The 14676-nt window shown below is 56.1% G+C and overlaps 1 protein-coding gene across 6 annotated transcripts in view; it reads left to right on the forward strand.

Annotated features, from left to right (window-relative positions):
• PPL (periplakin) overlaps positions 1 to 14676 on the forward strand; it is an 88098-nt gene that overhangs the window by 34923 nt on the left and 38499 nt on the right. The window contains exon 1 of one of the 6 annotated variants that reach the window (XM_010949777.3): positions 10761 to 11123. The exons of 3 other annotated variants lie outside the window; for them this stretch is intronic. In XM_010949777.3, the coding sequence (XP_010948079.3) occupies positions 11062 to 11123 (62 nt within the window). In that variant the 5' untranslated portion in view covers positions 10761 to 11061. Of the gene's footprint in view, positions 1 to 10760; positions 11124 to 11306; positions 11337 to 14676 lie in introns of those variants that run through there. 2 more of the 6 variants (XM_074346347.1, XM_074346349.1) reach the window with 2 other exon arrangements.

Here is a 14676-nt window from a genome sequence, read left to right on the forward strand (position 1 = left end):
CACAAAAGGACGAATGTTGTGATATCCCACTCATACGCAGTAGCTAGAGTCATCAAGTTCACAGAGACAAAAGTGGAAAGGTGGCTGCCGGTGGTGGGGGGAGTTAATGTTTAATGGGTGCAGAGCTTCAGTTTTGGAAGAGGAGAAAGTTGTGGAGATGGATGGTGGTGATGGTTGCACAACAGTTTGAGTATATGTAATGCCACTGAACTGTGCTCTGAAAAAGGGTTAAAATGGTAAATTTTATGTTATGTATATTTGACCATAATAATAAAAAAATCACATTGGAAAAGTAAAACCAAAATAGTGGTAAATAGTGCCAGCTTGGAGAGAGGGACCCTCTCCCATGGGACTCTGCTGAGAGGGTGGCATTGAGATGGTGCAGAGTAGGAAAATGATAACTGTTTATTTATTGAAACGTAATTCTCACATTTACAGTGGTTTTCAGCCTACTTGCAGAATCATGCAATCATCACTGTTAGCAGATGGAGGGACCCCTAAATTAGGAAGCCCACCAAAGTGTAGGTGCTCGCTGCCAGCTGTGAAAGAATTTGCACAGCAGAGACAGAGGGACAAGGTGAACAGCCAGTTTATTGCTCAGAAGGAGAAATGGAAGGCAGGTGCTCGAACAAGGAGAAGGGGAGAAAAAGCACTCGAGTGGGGAGCCGTCTGCCAAGATGGCCAGTAGAGACGTCTCTGGCCCCGATCGGGCCAGGCGGACTTTTATGAGAGGCTCCCACCATCGTGCCCTCGTTCTGGGTGTGATGGAGCCAGTCAGTCCTTGTTCCGAGTTTTTCAGTCCTTGTATGGACTTTTCTGGGTGTTGTCATGGCAATGGTCAACTGTCATGACACTGGTGGGTGTGTCGTTTAGCGTGCTAATACATTGCGATGAGCGTGTAATGAGGCTGAAGGTCTACTGGAAGGCAGATCCTCCACCCTTTTGGACCCTGTTGGTCCTAACCAGTACTTTCTTCTCTGCAGCTGCCTCCTGGGACTTCGATAAGAGGAAAAGGTCTCTAGTCGAGGGAGGTGCAGGGGTATGATCCTGGGGGCAACAGCTTTGGTAACAATAAGGAAAGTTGCTTTTAACCAGAATGCCTGCAATCTGGTAGACCCAGCATCCCCCCCAAAAAAAATCTCCAAAGATTCTGTTCAGCTCTGGAAGTTCTAAAGGGAAGTGGAGGAGTAATCTCAGACTCCTTGCCATCCCCTAATGCCTGCAGGCTTGTCCTAACCAACTGCTCTTCCAGGACTTAGGGAAGCCTGGATGACTTCAGCTTTTCTATAAACAAGAAGATCCTGTTCCCTTTCATCACCACCATCAGTTTTAGAACATTCATCACCCTCAAAAGAAATCCTGTAACTTCAGCAGTCACTCCCCATTTCCCCCAACCCACTGGCAACCACTAATCGACTCTCCATCTCTATAGATTTACCTATTCTGGATGTTTCCTATAAATGAAGTCATACACTATGTGGCCTTTTGTGACAGGCTTCTTTCATTGCGCATCATGTATTCAAGCGTGTTCACGTGGTAGCAGGCGTCAGAGCTCTGCTCCTTTTTATGACTGAACTGTTTTCACTTATGACACTTCTGACACCAAATGTGTCCTAGGATTCAACTCAGTTCTGACACTAACTCTCCGGAGTTCGTGCACACCCCACAAACACAGGGCCAGGGAGTACGGTGTAAGGATCTTCCCCCCGCCCAGGGCAGCAGCATCTCATTGGCCTTTGGGGGACCACCAGCATGCTGCCCTACCCTTTGGTAACTAAAGTGGGAAGGTGTCCAGGGTGGACATGCTGGGTAGGCTCCCAGGGGCCGGGGCGAGGAAAGGGCAGAGCAGGAAAGGAGACACCCACTCCCCAGCTCCTTACTCTCCCACCTCCGCCCATGACCTTCCTAGGTCCCAAAGTCACCTTAATGGCTTCGGACGAGGTCCCCTGTGGGGCAGTAAGAAGAGACCCTCGTGTGTGAATTTCCCACTACTGCTTAACAGCTTACCATACACTTAGTGGCTTAAAAAAAAAAACAAATTTATTATCTTTCATTTCTGAAGGTCAGAACCTGAGGTCTGTCTCGCTGGGTTGCAGTCAAGGTTTCAGCAGAGTTAGCTGCTTCTGGAGGCTCCAAAGGGAGAATCCATTTCCTTGCCTTTTCCAGCTTCCGGATCCTGTGTTCCTTGGCTTGTGGCCCTTTCGTCCATCCTTAAACTGCATCTCTCCATCTCTGCCTCAGTGGGGCATCCCATGGCCTTCTGGTGCATCCCTGTCTCCAGTCTCCCTCTGCCTTTCTCTTATTAAGGACCCCTGTCGTTGGATATAGGGCCCACCCTAAATCCAGGATGACCTCATCTTGAGATCTTTCTCTTAATTATATCTTATAGACTCCTTTTCCAAATAAGTTCACATTCCCAGGTTTCAGGGAGTTAGTTCTTGGACTTGTCTTCTTTGGGGGGCCACCATCAGCTCACTGCGGGGCCCAGCTTGCAACTGCACCCTGGGTTGGTTTGCCTCCCCTGGTGTACCCTTCCCATCCCCCATCCCTGTGCCCTGAGGTCACTTCCAAAGGCAAAGACCCTGCACCCAAGCTCTGCATTCAGGGGCACCTGGGCCATGATAGCTATGGCCTCCAACTCCTCTGGGTTGAAGGCAGGACGTGTCACTATTGCCTTTCAGCAGATCAGTTGTAATGTCAGCCCCCCATGTGAGTCCGAATAGTACCGGGGAGTAGGGACGGGCAGAGGGAGAGTCAGGGCTGCGATGCAGTGGTCAGAGGTCCAGGAGGGATGAAGGAGGCTGGACCACGGTGCTGCAGCCGGGACTCCGACATCCAGAGGTCACCTCGGGTCCTGACTCTGCCCACCAAGCTGGGGTCAGACCATGGAGTCTGGCAGGTTGAGTTGGGGGCAGCCACAGGCACCAAAAGCTAAGCTTGGCCTCTTCAACAGACCCCCAGGGACCCCCCCCCCAGTTCAGTCCCTGAGGCCCTGGCTGCCCAGCCAGCACCATCCCCAAGCTTCCCCTGCCTTGGGGAGAGGCCAGGGTTCTAGGTCATCCACTTCTCCATTCCTGGGCCCAGGCTGACTCTCTGGAGCTACCCAGTGTGCTAGCCACCAGCCACATATGGCTGTTTAAATTAATTAAATGGATCTGAACATGTCATCTATTTGTGTAAATAATAAATATAGTCTGAACAGCGAAATGAAACAACCCACATCACAAGCCACATTTCAAGCGTTCAGTGGCTATGTGTGGCTCGTGCCTCCTTTGAAATACGGACCATTTCTATCATTGCAGGAAGTTCTGTGGGACAGGGCTGTTCCGAGTCATCCTTGGACCAGCAGAGGCTGGGCCCTGTCTTGGGAACAGTATGAGCTGGGAGGGAGTGGAGCAGGGACCCCAGGGCCAGGAGGCGGGGGTGTTTGTCCAGAGCTGACTGGCGTTGACTCATCAGTTCCAAGGCCCAGGCCCGGGTGAGGGATTAAGCCAGAGCCGGTGACCGGAGGTTGGCCTGGGAGGGCAGCCTGCCGTGGCTTGGCCTCCTGGGTCCAGGGCAGGAATGTTTGACCTCAGCAGAGAGAGTGGACAAAGGGCCCAGGCAGGCCCAGACCCGGCTAGACCGGCAGAAGGGCAAACTGGCCAAATTAGGGGCAGCTCTACTTTAAACCACGAATGGCAAGAATACAGCACCGACTGCTTCTCTTACTACACCCTGGGCTTTCCTCGCTGTGAGGCCTGCGCACTCCTCGCCTTCCTGACCCCAGTCCACCTTTCCAGAGCAAGGCCATTTCGTCGTTCATCAGCCGCTGCCCCACTGATGGGCATTTAGGTCATTTCATTTCTTTATATGTGGTCGTCCGCTTGCTTTTCTATCACTTTCCCTTCCCAGACTGGGGGCTGCAGGCCGTATCTGGCTAGCTGCTGTGTCCACAGGGTGGGGCATACAGTAGGTGCTCCATAAATGGATGGTGAATGTGTGGGAGGCACTGTGGGGGCAAGAGGTCATGATCCTCCCCTTGGGGCCAGGGGAGCCTGATTCTCGTGGAAATATCAGTGACTCTTGGGAGGGAAGGAGGATGATGAAGGAACCCGGGGTCCCTGCCAGTGAGGATCTCCCCCCTCTTCCTTGCCAGGACTCCAGCCACTCTCAGTCCCACTGGGGTCTGGCCACTTTCCTCACAGTGTCCCCAGTCCCCCCTCTCCGTGACTTTGTCTGCCTGGGGTGCTCTGTCCTTGGGGTCATAGGAGCCATGCCACCACCCACACAGGAACTTCACCCCAGTCCTCTGCCACCAGCTCTCTGAGGGCAGGAACCTGTATCCATTGTGCTCACCTTGTATCCTGTTTGCCTAGAACAGAACTTGTCACATAGTAGATGCTCAATAAGTATTGGATGAATGAGCAAACGATTCCCTTCTCTTCCACCATGGTTCTGACTCAGGACCTGCTAGGCCATGGCTGGTCCTCCTCTGGGGACCTCCCCTGGGACCACCACGGTGCCTTGACCCTCTTGTTCATTCATTGATTCTCTCAACATGACCCTGGGCACCTACTCTGTGCCATCCACTGGTGGTGGAGCTGGGGACAAGCGTGCTGGCTCAGAGCACAGAGTTTAAATCCTGAGGCCCCTCCTGACCCCCTTGAGTAGGTGCTGAATGTCTTGGAGCTTCTGCTTCCACATCTGAAAAATGGGAAGAAGGGGGCAAGTTTGTTGTCTTTGTTCTGGTTATGATTTCACCATTGGGCGCTTATGTCAAAACTCATCAGATGGTAGACTTTAAATATGTGCACTTTGTTGTATTTCTGTCACCCTTCAGTGAGGCTAGAAGACACAGTGCCGACTCCCGAGGCCAAGCACTTAGCCCAGGGCCTGGCGTATAGTAAACATGCAACAAAAGTAGTTATTTTCTATTATTATTATGTATCTTACTTCACTGAATCCTTTTAAGACCCTAAGCAGCTGGAGTGTCCCCATTTTGCAGGTGGAGAGACTGAGGTTCAGAGAATTGAAGACATTCCTCCAGGGTCACATAGCTAGGAAATGGGGGAGCTGGGATTTGACATCTTAGCTCACTGGCTCTTACCCACTTTACAAATGGAGAATTTGAGGTTCAGAGAGGTTAAGCCACCTGCCTAAGATCACACAGCTGGATGCATGGCAGAGCCAGGATTCCAATCCGGGTTGGCTTCAAGCTAAAATGTGATTTGATTCTGCATTCTGTCCCCGTGGCCTGTCTTGTCCCTCACTCAGGCCCCCAGGCTCAGGAGGGAATGGGGTCCTGACCTCCTGACCTGGGCCATCCCCAGGGGCTGTCACACACTGGTCCCAGAAATGTAGCCCCACCGGTCTGGGCAGCACTGTGAGCCCTGGCAAGCGGGGCAGGGCGGGAGGAAGTCGGCTTGGTCAAGGGGCGGGGAGTTTTGGGGTTGGGTTGAGCAGCCTGTCCTGCGGGGATCCCAGGCCTGGCAGAGCCTGTCTGGCCCCAGGGCCCCACCCAGATCCTCTCTCTGCCCTGACAGTGTGACCTCCTCACTGGGTGGCCCTCAGTGCCTGATCTGAGAGGCACAGGGACAGGCTTGAAAAGAGGTGTCCAGAGACGTGGAGTAGGCTGTGCTGGAAAGCCATCCAGGGTTCAAGATGAGGCCCAGATCTGCAAGATGGGGTGATGGGGCAGTAGGGCTGGGCCACAGTGGATGCCAGTCTGTGGGTGAGGCCAGGTCCCAGGGGCCTCCTGCTGAGCAGAAGGTTAACCCCTCTGTGACTCGGTCCTGGGGCAAGGCCAGGGTGGCCAGGGCACTGGGTGCTCAGAGCAGCCGCTATTCAACCACTGGTCAGGAACTGTTTCAATATTTTGACAGCAGACAGCTGGACAGGTGCACACCTGCATCCAGAGAGGCTGGCAGGAGGGTTATTCCAGCAGTAGCTCCCTGGGGGGTGGGCAGCGGGCTGGGGCTGCCTGGCAGGCAGTAGGGTGGTGGCCAGGATGGGGCAGCCAGCCAGGGGCCCCGGGCGGGTGGGGCCCTGAGGCACATTCTCAGGGGATGAGTCAGGGATAGGCAGAGTGGGTGACTCACCATGGACCCTCTCCTGTCCTTGCTACCAGGGCCCAGCCTCTCCTCTGGCCCCAGGGAGGCTGTGGGGAGCTCACTAGGCCCCCAGCCCAGGGCTGAGTGTGAGTCAGCCCATCTGGGCTGGAGGGCCAGCATGATTTTCCATCCCTTGCATTGTTCTGCAAGAAAAGTAAATACATGTTACAAAACATGGGGTGAAACCGGGCCAGCCCCCTCCTTTCCCCTCAGAGAGTGGGGAGTAGAAGGGCCTCCGTGCCAGGTGCTCTGCACACATCACAGAGCCCTAGCTCTTCCCCATTTTACAGATGGGGAAACCAAGATTCAGAGAGGCTAAGCCACCTACCCAAGGCCACACAGCTGAATGTGGCAGAGCCACGATTCAAACCTAGGTTGACCTCAAGCTACAGCCTGTGGGTTCTTCCCAGGCAGATAGATGTAGACCAGGGCCTAAGCTTTTCTGCATCTCTTTCTGTTCCAGCTGTGTTTCTCAGGATGGCCCAGAAACCCACATGCTTCAGCATCCCAGGGGGTATGTGTTTGTTAACATGCAGATTCCAGGGCCCTACACAGACTCACTCAACCATAATCTCAGAGGAGGGACCCTGGAATCTGCTCCCCAGGTTGGGGTGAGGTGGTACAGCTGGAGATGGGAGATGGCTACTGTCCACAGGAGGCTGAGCTGGGCCTCCGCCCTGGGAGGAGAAGGCTCTGCAGTAAGGATCAGGCTGCTGGCCTGCACACCCCTCTTTCTGGGGCTGGGGGAATGCCGCCCTTCTTGTTTCAGACTGGTTCACAGAAACACCCAAGCCAGTGAGGGCATGGGTGAGGGCCTCTCCAGCTGCTGGGTAAACAATGACAGCAAACAGGGAGGATGTAGGTGACCCTTTGGAAGGTGCTGGCCTTCTGGGAGCTGGCAGCCAGGCCCAGCTGCTGAGAGGGGACAGGGTTCAGGGGCCAAGTGTGGCCTGGTTGCCAGGGAACTGGATGGCCCAGCAGGTACCATCTCCGAGGGGTTAACCATCAAGTAAACCCCAGGAAAGCAAATACCCCAGCCCACGTCACAAGCAGGGCGGATGAGTCACTTGGCATAAGAGGGCTCCGCAGAACCAAACAAATCCCATCTGCCCAGAGGAGGATGCGTGGGGCCAGAACACAGCTCCCACCCCATCCGGCCTGCCCACAGAGTGTCGTGCACACGTGTATGCACACGTGTGTGCACACACACACACACATGCACAGCCACACCAACTCAGAAGCCAGATTTTAGAGAATGGAGGCAGGAGGGCTGGTGAAGCACAACTTCAGTTCCTCCCTAAATCTGCTAATTCTTCCCACGCCTGGGCCAGGCTCAGCTGTGTCAGCAGGACTCCCCGCTGCCCGAGAGCGCACAGGAGGGTGGAGCCCTGGAGTGGGTTGCGGGGGCTGGTCTGAGAGCCCGGGGCTGGAGCGGGCTAATCCAGGAACCAGCCTCAGTGCCCTTCCCTGGAACATGAGATAAGACAGCCTCCTCCCAGGTGGGGAGGGCTGGCTCGCTTCACCTGCTGGGGGTCCTCAGGGAGAGTCAATCAGCTGAGGCATGTTGGGCACATGCCATGCTACCTGGCATGGGGCCAGCCCTCAATAAATGAGAAATAGCAGTAATATCACCAGTGTCACAGCTGGTACTCAGCAGCTGCGCTATAAGCCTGCTAACCTGGAGGTCCCTAGTTTGGCTCTCTCCCCAAGCCAGACTTTGGGGAGGTGTGGAGAAGGTAGACTAGGAAATTGGAGAAGTCCAGAGTTCTGACACAGTATGGAGTTCCTGTACTTGCTTGTAACCCTCAGCTCCACAGGCATCGAGCCTCCAGCTACAGGTGTAACCCCCTCCCTTTTGTGGAGCTCTCACTAAGTGGTGGTTGTGTGTGTGTGGGGGGGGCGGCGAATGCTGTTATGCTCATTTCACAGATGAGGAAAACTGAGGCTCAGAGAGGCAAAATGACATGCCCACAAGCTGTTCATACAGCTGAAAAGGACTGAGCAAGGACTCCATCCCAGGTCCCCCAGGGTGCTCCCCCTCCTCCCCATCTTTGGAGCCCTGATAAGGCTCTACTTCCCAGACTAATCCCAGTAGGCTTTGTAGTTGTTGGATCTTCGTCTCTGCTCTTAGACTATCAGCAACTTGAAGGTAGAGCAGCTTCCTTGTTCAGCATGGGTTCTATTTTACCCATGTCATAGCTTCCATAATCCTTAACAACCAGTATCTTTCAGTCCAGTAAGAAAGTCCGACAAAGAAGGAGGTTAGTTCCATAGAAAATGGTGGTGCTGACAGAGGGGCACGAAGTGGGGAGGGGCCACAGGAGGGGGCAGCAGGGAAGGCTCTGGTAAGAGGGAAAGCCAGGCTTGGGTCATTTTGAAACAAGTTTTTAAAAAGTAACTGGAAGGCAGTGGCTATAGCCCAGTGGTAGAGTGTATGCTTAGCATGCTCAAGGTCCTATGTTCAATCCTCGGTACTTGTGTTTAAAAAATAATAATAAAGCATGAAAAAACTCTTAAAAAAAAGTAACTGGAAAAAGCCATCAAAAAAGCAATCCAAGAACATATAAAAAAAGTCCAAAGGAAAAATTTAAAAGTACAATAAAATCCAAACACTGTAAAAGAGTGTACAATGAAAATTCAGATTTCTCTCCTGAGGGGACTCATGGCTAACAGTTTCTTGTGGATCCTTCCAGAAGTTTTCTGTGCGTATACACGCACATGCTTCCTGCTTCTCCCTTGCACTCTGCTTCTGGTGCGTGACGCTGCCTTCCACATCTTGCTCTTTTCCAGCTGCATGGTCTTCCTGGTGTAGATGTGCCCTGAGTTATTTAACCACCTGAACCCAGTCCCAGCAGCCATCAGGTTGTTTGCAGGGCCACCTCCCCGGCAACAGTGCTGCCATGGCCATCTCCTAAGGTAGGTTTAGCCTCCAAGGGAAAGGTAATAGGGAGAAAGTAAGGAAAGTGTTTCCACTCAGAGTTGTGCCATAAAGCGGGGGTGGACAAGGTTCCCTCCCAAGCCCTTTTCTGTGACCCACTTGGGGTGCAGGAAGGGGTCCTGGGTGAGCAAGCTCTGTGCTGAGTTCAGGCTTCTGCAGACCCCAGGTGCCACCCCCCAACCTGCATTCTGAAGCTTTGGCTCCTCCCTGACACCTGCTCCCCATGTTGGCCAGCTGGACTTGCAGTCTCCAGGTGGCCGCCAGGCCCCATACTAACCTCGGACTTGGGAAGGGAAGTCACTTCAGGATGGAGGGAATTGCTCAAGCCCTCAGCTGCCTCGTGGGGACCTCCCCACCCGCCCGGGCAGGGTGCCTGAGAGAGGAGCTGGGCAGAACCAGGTTCAGAGGGGAAAGAGGGGTTAGGTTTGGCTGGAAGGTCTGCTCAGGGCTCCCCACCTGAGCAGCCAGGAGGGTGGGCTGTAGGCAGGGTCTCTAACTCTTGGCTTCTCACAGAGAGGCTAGAGACCACCACTAGGACTTGTGGAAAGTTCAGATTTCTGGGACCCTTCCTACACTCCCCAGTCAGGAGCTAAGGATTGGCAGGGGGAGGGGGTTGGTGTGGGGGGGGGCAGTCAGAGCCCTGGAATCTGCATTTTACAAACTCCCCTGGGGAGCCTGATGCACAGCCCACCCACAGATGCCCTCTTAAAATAAGGTTTTCCTAGAGTCTCTGTAACCCTTTTAACACTGAAATCCTTTGGTGGCAGGGACAACAGATGGCCTAAAGGACACTGTTTTCAGATGCTCTGGGGTCTGGGGTGGGAAAAGCCTATAGGAATCCACTCCCCCACCAACCTCCTTATTTTATAAATTTAAAAAACAGCTGGGGAAGGGACTGGCCTGAGGACTCTGGATGCCCAGTGAGGGACCTTGCCTCCCTCCTCCGCAGACCTCATCACTCCCCATCTGAGCCCTAATAGCCCTTTCAGCTTAACTTATCTCTGATGCCTTCTGACATCTTCCCTGGGGACTGTGTGCTCCCCCTTCCCAGCCGTGCTCAGAACCCCCAGTGCCCTCCAGAGTGGTGCTGAAGTCTCCCGGTTGTCAGGACACTACTCGGGCTCACCACCAGACTCTATTTACTCTCTCCAACTGCAGCCTTTCCTGCAGGCGCTCTGAGCCACGGTCTAACCTGGCCTCCTGCTGGCAGAGTCTAACTTGGCACATTCCACACGTGCTAAGTGCTTTGTGTGATTATTTGCAGGAATCTCCTCAATACCCTATGGGATGGGGCCTGTTGTTATCATTGACAAATAAGGAAACTGAGGCTGGGAGCTGCAAGAAGCCTTACCAAGGAGTCAGCTGACCGTTGTGGCAGCAGGATTTGAACTCAGGCAGGCGCGCTCCAGAGCCCCCTTTTTTCAATTGCCCTCGACGGATGCTACCAGCTGGGTGTAATTCACTAGCTATCCGGAGCACAGAGACCCGTCCGATCTCTGCCACACCTGCCTGGGGGTGGTCAGCCGAAGAGAGGGGAGTCCTGATGCCCAAGAGGGGCAGCGGGGAGCCAGGTGACAGCCCTCAGCCAGGAGGCGCGCCAGGCCAGGGGTTGGGGGTGAGGAGGGTGCTGGGCGTGCTTGGGAAAGCGGCCAGAGCGCCCCCGCCCGCCAGCCCAGCCTCTCGAGTGTCCGGTGTCCCCACCCGTAACCCCAGCCGGGCGCCCCACTCACTCCACGCGGCCAAGGGCGCTCGCCAGACGCGCCTGGAAGCCCCGCCCACCCGGAGCCCCTCCTCCGGGAAGGTAAGCGCCACCTTCTCGGGAGCGGCCCAGAGAGCCAGTGGCTTGCGGGCGCCCCGCCCCCCGCGGGTAGAGACGGGGAGCCGCTGCCGCGCCGCACTAGGGGCTCCCGCGCCGCCGCCCGCTCACCTGCGCCCGCTGCCCGCCCCTCGGTGCGCGCTGGGCCCGCCGCTGCCCTGTACCCAGCTCGGCGCCGCGACCTGGCGCCCCGCCCGCCCACCGCGAGCGCCACCATGAACTCGCTCTTCAGGAAGAGAAACAAAGGCAAATACAGCCCCACGGTTCGGACCCGCAGGTGAGGAGGCGCCCGCACGTCGCGCGCTGAGGGACGCACTGGGCCGGGAAGCATCGTTCAGGGTGTAGGGGAGCAGCCGGCCGCGAGGGCTGCGAGGAGGCCCAAGAAGCACTGCCCTGGGGGTCCCAGAGGGCGAGAAACCCAGCCAGGAGTGTGCGATGCGCGGGAATGCGAGACCCAAGGGCCACTCTTGAGCTGGCAAGCACCGCCAAGGTAGGGAAAAAGTTGGTGGCGCCCGAGGAGAAACACGCTGTTTGGCGCGGGAGAGTTTTAGGAGTCCAGAGAGCACGGGCTTGGGCGCTTACAGGACGGGGAATTGAGCTGGAGGTACAGAGGACCTCTGTGATCTGGGGTCGCCCTTGCACCGGGGGTCTTCCTGGGCCGGAAGGCACCGCCGGGTGGAGAGGGGTGTGTCCGGAGGGCACTACACCCAAGGCAGGGGTGAAGGCAGGGGTGAGGGCGGGGGAAGCGCAAGGGACCGAGGAAGCATCGTCTAGGGGTGCACTCGGGCAGTGAAACTGAGCTGGGGCGGGGGAAGAGGGAGGCGTTCACCAGCGCTTCTTGGACAGCGCTGGTGCCCCTGGCGTCCAGGAGGCGAGAGATGGGGGGCGCGTTGTGGGGGCGGGGGGAGGGGCGTGCCACCTGCAGCAGCACTTCCCGGCACCTGCCATACTGCGCTCCAGAGCCTGGTCCAGAGGAACCGGTGGGTGTGGAGTCGGGTTCGAGGAAGCCCGGCTGAGGCACCCCCCAGTCCACCCTCCATCTGGGGTCGGCGCTGCGGCTGGGCGGCGTCGGTGCCGCCTTCTCCCTGCTTGATTTCTCAGGGGCGTGGCTCCCCATCCACCTCCAGCCCTGAAACTGGCGGTGTCTCTGAGCCGCGGGTTCCCAGGGCTGCCTGGGAAGGGAATGACATGTCTTGATATGTTTGCATTGAGATGGCAGCCCACGTCCGTTTTGATAAGCCTAATGTATTCACTTAATAATAGGGTTAGAGGAGCCCCGTGGAGATGCTGAGATAGAGGGAGGGGACAGGACTTCAGACCCTACCTTGTCTCCGCCCCAAGGACAATGGAGTAGAGGCTTCTGGCTGGGAGGGAGCCTTTACCAAGCCATTCCCGACAAGGGGCTTCAGGCAGGTGGGGAATTCAGCAATTGCACAGCCTACCTGCCTGGGAGTATCCACTCCAAGGTGCCCTCACCTGAGACCCTGCCCCCTTCCCTGGAAGCAGTTCCTTGCTCCCTCCCAGGCCCCAGGTGAAGGTGAGAAGACTGGCCAGGGCTCCCACCCTGCTCCTGTGGTCTAGCCCAGGCAGACCAGTCCGACAGGTGTAGGCGGCCTGGGCACTGGCATGGGGAGTGTGGGCCCTCCATTCCTTTGAGTTCCAGCCCTTTCAGGAACTCCCCTGTCCTGTGATCCGCCCCCCGCCCTCCCCTTCTCTCCTTTGCACTGTTTCGAGCTCAGAGGCATTTCTTTCCGTCCCCTCCCAAGATTCTCCCCCCTCACCCCAGCCTCCCTGGTCTTTCACAACCCCAGGGATTGGGCAGGGCCCTGCATGCTGTTCCTCTGTGGCTGGGTCCAGCTGGCTCCCATACCCAGCTGGGGTCCCGTCCAGTCCCGAGCTGTTCTCTCAGATATTGCACAACCGAATGTTCTGTGCCAGCCATGGGGGACTGTTCTGTTCTCCCCCCACCTGGACCTGGGCCCTTCACACATGCACACACCCACACACCGGGAGATGGTCCAGCCTCGCCCTGCTCCCTGCCTTCTCCATCCCTCTAACCGCCCTTCCTCTAGCTCTCCGTCTGTCCAGTCCCTCAAGGCCTGGACTTGGACCTAACAAAAGGTTATGATGAATCAAGCCAAGCTAGGAGGGTCTTGGCCTTCCCAGCAGAGGATAGGAAGGAAGGAATTTCCCATCCTTTACAGTTTCGGGGACCCACAGTGACAAGGACACAAGTCTTGCCCCTCTCGATACTCCTGGCCCATGGCGGCCACCCTCTGCCCCTGACTGAATGACTGATCTGGATGATCCCAGATCTCTTAAAGGTGTCTTTCTCCAGGAAACCTTCCTGATTCTCTCCCCAGGATGGGATGAGAGACTCTTCCTTTGCCCCCTGGTGGCCTTGCACAGTCACAGCCCTGGGTAGGTGCCAGATGCTTCCCTGCGTGGTCTTGGCCAGCCCAGCATAGCCCTCTGCCCCTTCCCCTTGATGGGTACAGGTTCATGGACCAGACAGGGGTGGCCGATAACCTCTAACCCAGTTTTCTCAACAAGACTCTCTTGAGTGTTACCAGTGCCTAGCCCTGTGCTTACAAGTCTAGGATGTGGTTGCTGGTCACCCTCAGTTTTCTGGGGGCCTCCTCCTCTGTCTGGAGGAGGGCAGGGTTGCCACTGAGAGTGAGCACTGAGGTGGGTAGGAGCTCCTCTCCTCTGGTCCCAGCTTTGCTATGTCTGCTGTGGGCAGATCATGGAATCTCTCTGAGCCCGTTTTCTCATTTGCAAAGCAGGAATGGTGCTAATATCTTCTGTGTGGGGTGGCTGGGAGGAGCCAATGTAACAACGGAGAGAATGCCCCTACCACATAGGAGGTGCCCACACAGGGTCAGCATCCCCCCACCGCTCCCCAGCGAAGGGGAGCTAGGAGCCAGGACTTGTGACCTTCACACCCAGGCCGTCCCGACTTGGACTGTACAAGTAAACAGAAATGGGCGAGTGGAGAGCCCCCCTTGGAGAATACCACCCCTCCCTGTCTGTCAGCAGCTGAAACGGTGTGAACCTGCTGCTCCCCTCGCCCTGCTTCCTAGTGACAGGCGTGGGAGCTGGTGTTCACACCTGAGCTAATGGCAGGGTCAGGCCCGATGGTGCAGGTCCCCGAGGGTAGTGTCCAGCTCAGCGGGGAGAGGCGTGAGGGGCCTTGGTCCTACCAGCCTGCTCATGGCTGAGAGTACAGCCCCAGCCAGCCCCCGCTTCCCAGCTGTGTGACCTGGGGAGCTGCTTGGCTTCTCTGAGCCTCTGTTTTCTCACCTGTAGAATGGGCATAAGAATAGTACTTCCCGGGTAATATTGTTGGCATGAGGATTAAATGAAATAATTCAGGGAAAGGGTTGAGAATTATAGGAAGCGTCACTCCACGGCAGCTACGATGAGTATAACTATCGAATAAATGTGAATAGGCGCCTCCTGTGTGTCTGGGATTGAGCTGGATGCCGTGATGGACAGGCGGTGCACTGCACAACTCCAGGGGTGCCATTCCTGGGGGGTGGGGGTGGACGTGGGGGAGACACTGACAGTCTCCCTGCACTTGGTGGAATTATGCTTAATTATGAGTATTGTTACAGGCTGTCGTTGTGGTGGTGCGAGCCCGGCAAGGGTAGTGGCAAGGGGACGTAGAGCTGGACAGACGAGGTCTCCAGCCTGATGGCTCTGGTGCTCCTTGTCTGAAGTGAGGGCTGTCAGGGTTAGGGTGGAGACCTGGGAGGTCAGGGAGGACTTCCTGAGGAGGTGTTTGACCTGGCATGGGGAGAGTGAAGTGGTTAGAGCCATCTCTGAAG

This window comes from Camelus bactrianus, chromosome 18 (assembly GCF_048773025.1).
Source record: "Camelus bactrianus isolate YW-2024 breed Bactrian camel chromosome 18, ASM4877302v1, whole genome shotgun sequence".
Taxonomy (NCBI): Eukaryota; Metazoa; Chordata; class Mammalia; order Artiodactyla; family Camelidae; genus Camelus; species Camelus bactrianus.